This window comes from Magnolia sinica, chromosome 3, assembly GCF_029962835.1.
Source record: "Magnolia sinica isolate HGM2019 chromosome 3, MsV1, whole genome shotgun sequence".
NCBI lineage: Eukaryota > Viridiplantae > Streptophyta > Magnoliopsida > Magnoliales > Magnoliaceae > Magnolia > Magnolia sinica.
In genome coordinates this window covers 107152192-107164690 of record NC_080575.1, presented here as the reverse complement: position 1 = coordinate 107164690, position 12499 = coordinate 107152192, and the positions used below count along the sequence as shown (strand labels likewise).

Genomic DNA, 12499 nt, shown 5'->3' with positions numbered 1-12499 from the left:
GATATACAATACATACGTGATTAGCAATGTTAATTTCTAATATACATCGAGGTGGGACCCCCGTTGGTAGACAAAATTCAGGGAGGAATTGAATGATGACTCAAGAATATACTAATTCCACTGCATAGCATACTCTGGCGGTTTAGGGGGTAACTTCTAGAAGAAGAGAAGAAAAAAAAAAAAAAATTGCTCAGATTATATTATAGGAAAAGTTATTTGGCACGTGGGAAGTACACCATCGAAAGGATTTTAGGTTTACGTTTTATGAGTGAAAGATTTTCTTCTTATTCTTCTTATTTATTTTTTAAAATGAGGGGTGTGGCAGGCGGCGCAGCAGTGCAACTCAAGTGCGATGCTCCCCAATAGCAAGGTAGTTGGTAGGCCTTCACAAAAACAAAAAAATTAATATCATGTGAATTGATGGCCCACATATCGATATTAAACTGATCATTTATGAATGAAAGATTAAGTAGAGTTTGATACTTATGGCAATTAGTACATGTCACATTGCGCATAGAAAATAAATTAGTGGATGTGGCAGTAATTGGAAAAAAGGTCTGTCATGTTTTTAAATCCTCAGTGACTCATATCCTCACATACGAGTGTCATGTGTGACGATTCCTTGTTAGTAGACAAAGTAGATTCGGAATTGTCTTTCATTTCAGGGCATATCCGGACCCTCCAAATTGCTGGAATCTATTTCATATGTACGGGTTAATAGTCAGCACCAAATAAAAAGTGGTTCGGCAAAACGTAGGCCTTCACCTCCAAATTACCCATCACCTTTATTTTGGTTTAAAACCCTTCCCTTGCCTTAAAATGAAGAATAACTTCATTTAAATGCTACTTGTGGGCAGCACATGTGTGGAACTATTTTTTTAGGTCTACCGTTTTGTTTGTATGCCATCTAACCCGCGTATCAAGTCCCACCATGATCACGGATGATCCAAAATTCAGGTTTATAGGTGGGCCACCCATAGAAAGCAATAGACATGCAACCAAAAACTTAAAACTCACGTGCTAGCTTAAGTGATCGTTGGATAAGCATTATTTTTAGGGCATAGATCAGCAGCGAGTAACGAGGTCCCTGGCAATGCACATTCCCATCCTGTAGAGTTTGGTGACAGTGGCCCCATTTTCTACAGCCACACATGCACTGGAAAATGTCATTTACTAGCCTACATAAAGAGGATCTAGGGAGGATTTTTAGAAGACATGATTACAAAGGCGAGGATCTTTTAGAGGACATTATCACAAGGGTCTACAAATCAACAGCGACCAGTCTACTCACATGCCTAAATTCATCATTGTGCTTCCTGAAACTTCATCTTTCTGCTTTTTTGGGGCCCCTTTGCCATCAAATAACAAATTAAATGGGAATATATATAGTCCTCTCATAGCACTGGTGAGGGAATTTGATTAAACCACATGATGAAGATGATGATGATGATGTTAGAGATGGGCTCACACAAAGCATGTTCAGAATACCTTCAGTCCTCTCGTAGCACTAGTAAGGGAATTCAATTAAACCACATGATGATGTTAGAGATGGGCTCATGCAAAGCATGTTCAGAATATCTCCTGTCCTCTAGTTGCACTAGTTGTTCGGTCGTATACATACCTAATCAAGTCTCCTATTCGACAGTGGCATATGTCCTAATCAAATCCCACCACATTAGGTCACCGGCAATATCCCCGACTACCTAACAAGGCCATCCGCTTTGGCTCCTAGTTGCATTGGGACATTAATACAATCTAATTCATTAATCTAAACTATTTATTACTTCTAAAGGTGTATTCTGTGGACATCAAACTGCTCTAACAATATAAACCCATTAGATCAATGACTTTGAAAATGAATTGTCAAGATCATTTACACAAAAATAGGTCCAATCAATAATTCAATCCATCTATTTGTTAAGAACAGTCATGGATTGCTTATCATTTCAAAGAATCACCTTTGCTAGGCAATTGTAGCCATCCCATCCATGGCCTGGAAAAAGGATGGTTAAAAAAATAAGGCGAAATTAAGGATTGATTAAATCATCCGATCAGTGTGAATTTTACAAGGTAGCCCATGAACTGTGTTCTGAATTTAATGGACAGTTCAGATCAATCTATTGGATTTTCCAAGTGAACAAATGCAACTAGGAGCACTATAACATAGTGAAGGGGAATTAAGCTCTATAGGGCCCACCATGATGTGTGAGGGCCATCCAATCTGTCCATTAGGTGCACCCCATATTAGGCCTTGATCCCAAAATCCAGCCTGATCCATAACTCACGTGGAGCCATACAACAACGAGGACGTTGGGGAGGGGGGCATCCAATGGATAAACTTCCAAATGGAATGTGGGGTCCACCTTGTTGGTGTATATATCATCCGAACCATTCATCAGGTGTTCCCCACTAGGATGAAGTGACACAACGAAACTCAAGCCGCTTTAAAAAACTAAGGTGGCTCATCAGAAGTGAATATATAGGTTTTAGGTGAGATTGCACAAGGCCCCCTGTAAATAAGGATGATTCCGGGCATGTATGGTAAGTACCATGAACATGTGGAGGTGGGCCAGTTTCACAATTTGGATTCCAAATTCACATCGCGGGTGGGCCCCGCATTTGGACGCATGTGATTTATTGTTGGTTGCTACTGATTGAGATGGTCATTTTCATTAACTAACAATATTGTTGAGTTCTCTACAAAGGAATTCTCCCAATCCACAAAGTATAGACAAGAGGAAGTGAAAATGAAAAGAAAACAATCTCCCCATCAAGGGGGATGCCTTTGTAGAAGTGGAAGAACACATCCATCATCTGCCCAAGACGTCGTTAGAGTCGGATTTCCTTCTTAAAATGTCCCAAATCCAAGGCTAGCTTTCTTTTAAGATCGCTTGCCTAGTGCCAGGCTGACCCGCATGGTTCGCCCTTCCAGCTCCTGAAAATTCATGGGAGAAGCATATGTCATTTGAATCCTCATGTTCAACAAGAATCCATAACCAAGAGCTCTCATCTCAACTATTGAGAATGCCCCCAGAGAATATTTTCAGATTGGATGATCAAGTCCATTCGATCTTTGGCCTATTTTTTGTTCAATGTGGACCACTGTCATACCTTTTTTTTTCCTTGTCTATTTGTAGGCCACTGATAAAAGGGTTAATTAATGTCTTCCAGTGATGTTTCTACTGCATCCTGTTCCACGGTGGGCCCCACAGGTATGGAATTTCACATCTCGGCGAACTAGGCCCAGTATCCCAAAATTCCTTCTAACCAAATACTAGAGAAGTCTCTACTGAATTGTAAGGAGAACTTATGCAAGGAGAAGTTGGTACCACTCCATTGAGATATTCAAGGGCAGCTTCCATCTCTTGTTGGGTTGAGTAGCATACGAAACCGTAACCACGAGACTTGCCCGTGTCGCCATCAAACAAAACCCGAGCTCCAACCACATTGCCATATTCTTGGAATGCTTGGGTTAGGCTTTCGGAGGTGACGGACCAAGACAGGTTACCCACGAAAAGCTTGTACTCAGTTTCAGGATACAAAGGCTCTTTGGGCTTGGGTTTGTCCGAAAAGTTCACCCTCAACGTCCGCCCACCATATTCCTGAATTTAAGATTTTCAAACAACAAAAGATCATGATGAGGTTTAAAAAAAATGCAGAATCTCTCCATGCATGCATTCGAACATGGTAAAAGCTAGCGAAAAGGAAACAAATGTATTGTTGGATTTCCACATAAATAATTCATGCATAGAGAAAAAGAGCAGACTAGAATTCATGATCTCAAATAACAAAGTAGACATCCATGTTTTAGGATTCCTCAAAACATGAATACATGGTGAGAAAGACTACTGGGTTTTAATTTCTTGCAAGGGTGAATTTGCCTATCATCCTTTAGAACCAAAGAAGAGAACAATGCATTACCATTTCAAGACGAGTAATGCACATTTTGGCATGCCGTTTTCTTACAATACAATTGGTTTAGCTGCGTATTGATTATTTGCAGAATGTGATCTTAGACTCCTATCCAAGAAAATGGGTTTCAGTTTCAGTATCCAAGTTACTCAGAGAGGTAAGCCTTGTGCACCTTGGAGCTCTAATCTCATTAGTTCTGCTAAAATGAAATATTCGTCACATTCTTCCATCCTTGAATTCTTAAAATGGTATTAAAGTAAGTTAGATTCTAATGTAGGACAAAGTCAAGACAATCTAATTAATGATGAGGATCAGAAGAAATCGGGCCAGAAAGTTCAATCCAAGGTCTAGCATGCATTATAGCTTCCGACAGCCATAATTTCCAATTGATTATTCGTTTTGCGCATGTATTATCATTCAAAAGCTATCGATGATCTCTACATCTTGGCCAATGCTAAAGGCTATTGTCCCAGAATAGTTTTACAAAATTCAATTGTTTCAGGGGTCAAATTTTATTAAGTTGTGATTTTTTTTGCTATTTTTAGTTATTTTATGGTTTGAAGAATCATATGATCACTTAAGTCCTTGTTTTGAATCTTCTACAAGAGTTTCGATAGGTCTTTAAGACTTTTAATAAGTTAATACTTTTAAGAAAGTTTACTATTTCAGGAAAGTAACGATATCAATTACCTCATAAAGTAAATGGACCTTATTCATTTTTCTTTTTTTTACAAATTTTTCTACCTCGTTGATTCGAGATTTACAATAGAGAAAGTAGACAGAAATCTCTTCCCCTTCCAACATGCACCTGCTGCGGTTGATTGTCTTATTTGAGCTCCATTGTATTCTTAAGAGAAGTTGGTCAGAAAATTAGCTAATTTGATCATGTTTACATGCAAAACACTAATAGTTCAGTTTCAAAGCCGACCCACTCACTTACTTACTCCCCAACTTAATGGGGGCCTTGTGTTACAAAGCACATGCATATAACCATTTATAATTTTTTTTTAAAAAAAAATCCTCAAGATTTCTGATTTTCTCAAGTAAAAACTTTGGACTTTTCTCGAGTCCTGAAACGTCTGATGATTGGATTGGCCTGAGTTTTGGGTCATCTGATCATCATGGCAAGGCACATCTATTGGACAGTTTAGATTCCATACACACATTACATGAGCCTTATAATACTGGACTTCCCCAATTAGGTAAAAGAAGAAAGAAGAAAGAAAAGAAAGACAAAGCGCATATTCATTATTCACCCTCGAAAAAGATTGTTTTGCGTTGGAAAGCCAACGCAATTTTTTGGAAATTCATAAATATCAAGGATTTTTGTAGTAAAAATGTGAATCCGTATCAGGGAACCCTGTCTCATTCCCCCTTTGAAGTTCATCACCATACTTGCATATCCAAATGTAATCAGCAATTCTCTGTTGGTTGAGAGGATTTCTGCAATGGTTGATGTTCTCAATGAAGTAAGGGGCGTTTGGTTCTGTTGTGACATGGTGTTTGGTTCAAAACTAACTGCCTGCCTTCATCTCCACATATAAGACTGCTGATTTAGAGAGACTATGGGACCATTGAAACTCCATTAGTTTAAATGTTTATGTCTTCCCTATGTTGTTGAAGATCTAAAAATCATGCGAGTTTGAGGGCATTGAGAATGCACAACGTTCTTACCCCCAGCTCGACAGTGGGATAGTGGACTTGGTTAGTCTGTGCCCTCTCTAGAGGGAAAACCGGGCTCAAGTCCCGCATATGATAATGTCTGCATGGAAATGGCCTACAAAAACAATAATAATAAAAAATAAAACTCCCACCTTATGCTTTCTGCTCAAATCTCCTATGCTGTGTTATTAATGTGTTGAGTTATACTGCTATTTCTAGACATTGTTAAGCTTGTGATCTAATGAAATTGAAAAACAGCACCATCAAATGGCTCTCTACTGTTTTCTCCTGTGATCTGAGACATGAATGCATACATACATACAGATGCAGAGAGAGAGGGAGAGGGTTTACACTTCCGTCCAGATTCTCGATGACCGCGTTACAATCTTCGATGCTGCTCATGGTAACAAAAGCAAAACCTCTGCTTCTTCCAGTGTCTCTGTCATAGAGCACCTGAAAGAATGACATAACATGTTTGGAGTTGCATTAGTCCATGAATATGTATCAGCATTTAGCAGAACAAGAGCTGTTAAGGCCCCATTAGTACACACCCTCAAAAGGGCAATTTGATACCTAAATTGCGCTTTGACCCAAATGCCAATCTGCGATATGCGTTTGGATGCACTTTCACAAACCTCATCTCGTCCCTTGAATCTTAACGAGACCCGATAATTTGACCAAGCCAGCTAAACTTCCCCGACTGAAATGGGGCAGAGTAATTGCTCGGTGGCCCAAGGCGGCCCCAGCCCAATTCCTTACCTGGTGTGGTAGGCTTTCTCTCAGGTCATTGGCAATCCAAACTTATTTATGTGATGGGCTGATGGATCTACTAGGTTCAGCATATATTTCATAGGCCACAAAATGAAGATCACAAGACAATCTTACTCACTGTCAATGGACCATGCCCAAAAATCCTACTCACAAGACAATCTTAACCTTTTGATTTGTCCCCAACAGAAAAACCATCCACAATCAATCAACCAAAAAGAAGTCCCAACATCGTTCGTTGGGTTCTTCGAATATGGACAATTTTCGAGCCACGGTCGACCATGGCAGGGCCCAACAGTCAAGTGATCTTGATCACAGAACCATGGCTGATCGCATCCACTATAAACCAAAAAAAATAAAAAACTTAAAATTAAATTAAATTAAAAATAGAAAATTATGAGACATACCTCAACCATCTCTGGGCTTCCATAATCTTGAATAATCCCAGCTAATTGGGCACTATCACAATTATAAGGCAGATTACCAAAATAAAGTTTTGTATTCAAAGGTTCACTTTCTACTCCCTCTTCAACTGATCCTTCCTCTCCTTCTTCCTCCTCATTTTCGATGGGCTCCGTCTCAATCGCAGCTGTCACTTCCTCCTGGGCCACAGCAGCCGAGATCTTAGACACCCGCCACTTGATCAAGGCGATTCCGATTGACACAGAGTCGATTGGATGATTGTAAGCTACAGTTGTCACTACAGGCAATGCGCGTGGACAAGTGATCCCAAGGACCGTACTATCCAACGATGATAAGTGCTTTGATCGGATAGTGGCCACAGAGAAACAAGATCCAATGGCTGCCATTTTGCCGGAATTGATGAGAAAGAGGCGGCGGGAGTGGTGGTGACGGCGGTTTATTTAGTTATGGTGTATGAGCACATGGCAGTGAACTGAAGATGGATGGTTGGAGTAGGAGAGAGAAGAAGAGTTGGGGGTGTGTGTTATCTAGGATGACGTGGCAAGCTCTAGTCCAATTGGATGGGTTGAGGGAAATTGAGATAAGATTGGATTTTCCACGTAGGAAATTGGTTTTTGCACTTTTTTGTCCTTGTATACCTTTTTTTACAGATTACATCCTGAATAAGTGGGGAAGATGTTTGAAGCACCCGCAAACTAAGTTTAACAAAAAAGAGCTTCTAGATGAGGAAATGTTACGTATGGACTACAGAGAGGCTATATTAATATGGTCGGACCTCTCTCTGTGGAGGAGAGTCATGGATCGTGGCCGTCTATTCAGTGGACCAACCCTAAAAAGATCACATTCATCATGCAAGAGGACTTATTTGATGGTCCGGCCAATAGATGAACAGTACTGTTCGGATCTTCACGTCAAGTGATCTGGACCATGAAGAGGATGGCCCCACCAAGGATGCCCAATTAATCAAAATCTTCGTGATGCAAAAATCCTAACCCTTCAAAACATTGCCCATTTGACCGCAAAAACAAACAAAAGTTATAGCTAGGATTTTCCAGTTTAAGGAATTTTCCCTGCGCAACTGCATGGGCCATCCAGGGTTGGGCCTTTCATATCAACGGTTTTAATCGTTGATCATGGCCTCACTCACATGAGATGAAAACATGAACATATTTACATCACACACACACACACATATATATATAAAAAAGGTAGACCTCGTGGGAACTTCCTGTGAGGTCGAGCTGCGTGGGCCCTACTGTGATGTGTATCTAACATCAAAACCGTGCATTTAATGGGTCCCCTTTATTTTATGGGATATGCTAAAAATCAGCCGTGTATGGAACTCATGTGAGCCCTACCATCTAAAACTATGTGATGACATACTTAAAACATATAAAAGCACTAGGTGGGGCTTACCTGGATGCTGCTGAAACTTGGTCTGACCCCTCATGGAAGTGGGACACACATAATGGATGGGATGGATTTGTTAAACACATCCATGTGAGCCCAATAAATGATTATGAATGTTTTAACGGGAGGGTAACAACTATCAACTGTTGTATGTGGCGTGTCCCACACAAATCATGGATTGACTTTATTTTTAAGCCCGTGGCCCACCATGGAATGGTGCATCTGAGTGATGGGGTACATGTTCGACGCACATCACGGTGGGGCCCACACAGCTCGATTTCATGGGAAGTTCCCAACTTCTGGCGAATGTGACCGTACTTGGGCCTATCATTGGGAATGGGCCTGTTGGGGAAGGAATGCTAAGTGGGCCTATATGTGAAGCCCACTTAGTTATGGACTTTAATTGACCTGGCCTATATTTATATGGATTGATGGATAAAACCATTCTTTTCAAATCTTCCGCTTGGCCGTTAGATAGATGGAGCATGTTCTTCATCCACCGTTCCCCTCCATACATCAAAATCGTTGGAATTCTCTCCGTCTGCCGGACGGGAAGTATGTTCCCGGTAAATTCATCTTTCCTCCGGCAAAATCATGCTGGGAAATTCCTCCCCGACGTAATATCTCTGAACACAGAGATCGGGAAATGCATGCGGAATGGTCTCGTCGAAGAGGCACAGAAGCTGTTCGACGAAACGCCCCACCGAAATATCGTCACTTGGAATTCGATGATCCGAGGGTACTTTCAGAATGGCGAATTGGATCAAGCTGTCGGTTTATTCGATCGAATGCCCCATCGCGATCTCTTCTCTTACAATACGATGATTGCGGGGCTGCTACGGTATGGTGATGTCGATTGGGCTAAGCGGGTTTTTGATGAAATGCCTGTCAGAGATGTAGTTTCATGGAATACAATGATTGTGGGTTATGTGCATAATTCTATGACGAATGAAGCCCTTTCCTTGTTCAATGAGATGCCTGTACGAAATGCCATTTCTTGGAACACTGTGATGGCTGGGCTCCTGAATTCTCACTCATTTGATTTTGTAGAACGGATTTTTAAAGAAATGCCTGTGCGGGACATGGCATCATGGACCATCATGATTTCTGCGCTAGCAGGACTGGGCCGGATTATCGAGGCTCGTAAACTGTTTGAAGAAATGCCGGAAAGAGATGTTCGTGTATGGAATGCGATAGTAGCTGGATACATTGAAAATGACAGAATCGAAGTGGCAGAATCTTTGTTTGTCAAAATGCCAGAACGGGATTCAAATTCGTGGTATGAACTGATTGATGGATTGGTGGGCAGTCAAAGGTTGAAAGATGCATTGAGAATTTTTGGCGAAATGCCTCAGAAAAGCCCGCGTTCATGGAACTCGATTCTGTTAGGATTAATAAGAGGCGGGCTCGTTGAAGAAGCTCATGCATTTTTCGAGAAAAACCCATTTAGTGACATCATCTCATGGACGAACATGATCGTGGGTTACTTTGAATTAGGCGAAACTGACACTGCCTGTAAGCTTTTCGAGATGGCGCCTCATCGAGACGAGACTTTGTGGAATGCTACCATTTTTGGTCTAGGAGAGAATGACCAAGGTGAAGAAGGCCTGAAACTTTTTATCAAAATGAAGGCGGAAGGTCTGGCTCCCGACCATGCTACTTTCACAAGTGTTCTAAACATCTGCTCAATATTACCATCCTCAGATTTCGGAACGCAGGCTCATGGACATATAATCAAGGTGGGCCTTGGCTGTTTTGTTGCGGTTAGCAATGCGATCATCACCATGTACGCTAGATGTGGAAGCATTCATTCAGCTTTCATGGAATTCTCCTACATGCCGACTCATGATACCATCTCTTGGAATTCTATCATATGTGGATTCTCCCACCATGGAAATGGAATGGAATCTTTAAAACTCTTCAAACGGATGAGACTAACTGACATCAAACCAGATCAGGTAACCTTCATAGGCGTTCTGTCAGCCTGTAGCCACACGGGCATGATCGATGAGGGCCAATACTATTTTAATTTCATGAGATACAAGTGTTTCCTTCAGCCAACCTGCGAGCACTACACTTGTATTGTTGATTTGTTAGGGAGATATGGGTTTGTAGAGGAAGCAATGAAGTTCATCAATGGAATGAGAGAAGACGGCATTGAGGCTAGTGCAAGCGTGTGGGGAGCAATGCTGGGGGCATGTCGGGTCCATAGGAATATGAAAGTGGGTGAGATGGCAGGAGAGAGAGTTTTGGAGATGGAGCCTTGGAATGCTGGTGCATATATGATCTTGGCTGAGATGTATATGGGTGTTGGAAGGAAGAGAGATGCAGAGAGGATGTGGGTTTTGATGAAGGAGAGGGGCGCGAAAAAACAACCAGGGTGTAGTTGGATCGAGGTGAAGAATAGGGTGCATGTGTTTCTTGCAGGGGATGGATTGCACCCTGAGATTGATAGAGTCTATGGTATGTTAGATTATCTGAATAAGGACATGGATATGAGCTGATATTTACAAAGGGTGCATTTGGATTTGAGGTTGCATTAGTAAAGATATACTAGGCCTTCTGGTGCAATCCCAACAGTTTAGCTCCAACCATGTTTTGCTTTCAAGTCTTCTCCAACCAAATTCATCTACTGTTATTAAACTAAATGCGAAATATAAAGTATCTGTTAGGTGGGGGATCCTGCAAAATCGGATTAAGCAGGTCATATGCCCTCTGCGCCAGATTCACTGGTCAAACTCTTTTTCTTGATTGGTTTGGGATATCATGGCTGTTTAACAGGTCTATCAGAGAGCTATTGTTGGAATGGTGAAATGGACCATTTAGAGATCTTGGGCATCTTCAGAGTTTGAGGACAATTGAATCGAACTATATTAGGAGTGGTTGAGGACAAAGGGGTCCAGTTGGAGATCCTTTTAATTCTTGCTATGATTGTGACTGGGCACTTCGGACGCATGATTATGGGAGCCTTCGTGGACAGGCCTTAGGGAAGGGAGGATTGGAGAATTTTGTAATTCTTTGGGGGTGTTTGTGACCTTCTTAGATTTTCTCCTTTTAGCTTCATAAAATTTGTCCATTAAAAAAAAAAAAAAAGTGGTGCTTTCCTCTGCTTAATTGCAATTAAGGGCTCTCTCTTTTTTCTTTTTTCTTTTTTCTTTTATACGACTTGAGAAATCACAGTTAAGTAAACTGCTGCTCTAGTGCAACTAATCTCGTGTAGAATGGATGTGGCCCACTAGAATCTCCTACCCAAACGAAAACGGATTGGGCACCCAGGCTTTATCGTTCTGAGTAAACTCCGTTGGGGCCACCATAAATGTATGTGACCTATCCACGCCATCCGTTTTTCCAGCTCATTTTATGGGTTGAGCCCAAAATTGAGGCATATGCAAAGCTTAAGTGGATTACACCACAGGAAACAGTGGGAATAATGATTTCCACAGTTGAAACCTTCCCAGGGCCTGCAGTGATGTTTATTTGTCATCCAACCCGTTCATAAGATCACACAGGCATCGATGAAGGGAAAACACAAATATCAGCTCGATCCAAAACTTCTGTGCCCCCCCAGAAATTTTCAGCGGTGGACATTCAATTCACATTGTTTCCTGTGTAGTCCACTTGAGCCCTAAAATTACCTGGTAAAATGGATGGACGGAGTGGATAAAATACATAAATGATGGTGGGCCCCACAGTTTAAGCAATCCGGACCAAAAAGGATTTGCATATTTTGTAAGTTAGAGATTTTGGTCAAGAGAAAAGCCTTGCTGTGTGGGGTGTTGGATTAGGGATATCTGTATAAATCCAACGAGGCCAAAGCTAAGCAACTTCATCCTTATCAAGGCAATTTTACTGAGATGGGACCAAGTGATTATAACGTTTAAACACACGCCCATGCACCCGGGGAGAGAGAGAGAGAGCATCCTTAATGAAATGGAAGGGTTCACGACTCATTGCATTAAACCACAAGAAGATACTTTTCCTCTTTAACAGTACCCCGTGAAAATAAAAGGCTTTCTAAAATTAGAAGGATAAAAAAAAAAAAAAAAACTTATTCATCACTGGGCCGATCCTCCTAACCGTCTCTCACTGACAAATTAGACAACCTTCTATATCTCTATGTCTACCTCTAGCTTCAGAAAGCAAGAGGGAGAACCGTTGATCCATCTGGATTGTCCATTCATTCCGCACCACCATTTGCAGGTCATTTTGTTAAAAAAACACACCGATTGGATGATCCTAACCGTCTAATCAGGGCATAAAAATGGACAGTCAAGATTGAGAATATAAGGAGGCCCCATTGCCATCATGGAACATCTACTCAGTA

The 12499-nt window shown here is 41.3% G+C and overlaps 2 protein-coding genes across 2 annotated transcripts; one reads left to right on the top strand and one right to left on the bottom strand.

The window, feature by feature from the left end:
- Window positions 1-2651: 2651 nt before the first annotated feature.
- LOC131240591 (28 kDa ribonucleoprotein, chloroplastic) lies at window positions 2652-7258 on the bottom strand. Its single transcript, XM_058238898.1, has 4 exons — window positions 6750-7258; window positions 5926-6027; window positions 3330-3602; window positions 2652-2935 (listed from the first exon to the last, which is right to left on the bottom strand). The coding sequence occupies exons 1-4, from the start codon at window positions 7149-7151 to the stop codon at window positions 2882-2884; spliced, it is 831 nt and encodes a 276-aa protein (XP_058094881.1). The 5' UTR covers window positions 7152-7258; the 3' UTR covers window positions 2652-2881.
- A 1333-nt stretch (window positions 7259-8591) lies between these two features.
- Window positions 8592-11364, top strand: LOC131240590 (pentatricopeptide repeat-containing protein At4g02750-like). The gene has a single exon (XM_058238897.1). It carries the CDS (start codon window positions 8607-8609, stop codon window positions 10677-10679), a length of 2073 nt encoding a protein of 690 aa, XP_058094880.1. The 5' UTR covers window positions 8592-8606; the 3' UTR covers window positions 10680-11364.
- Window positions 11365-12499: the final 1135 nt, after the last annotated feature.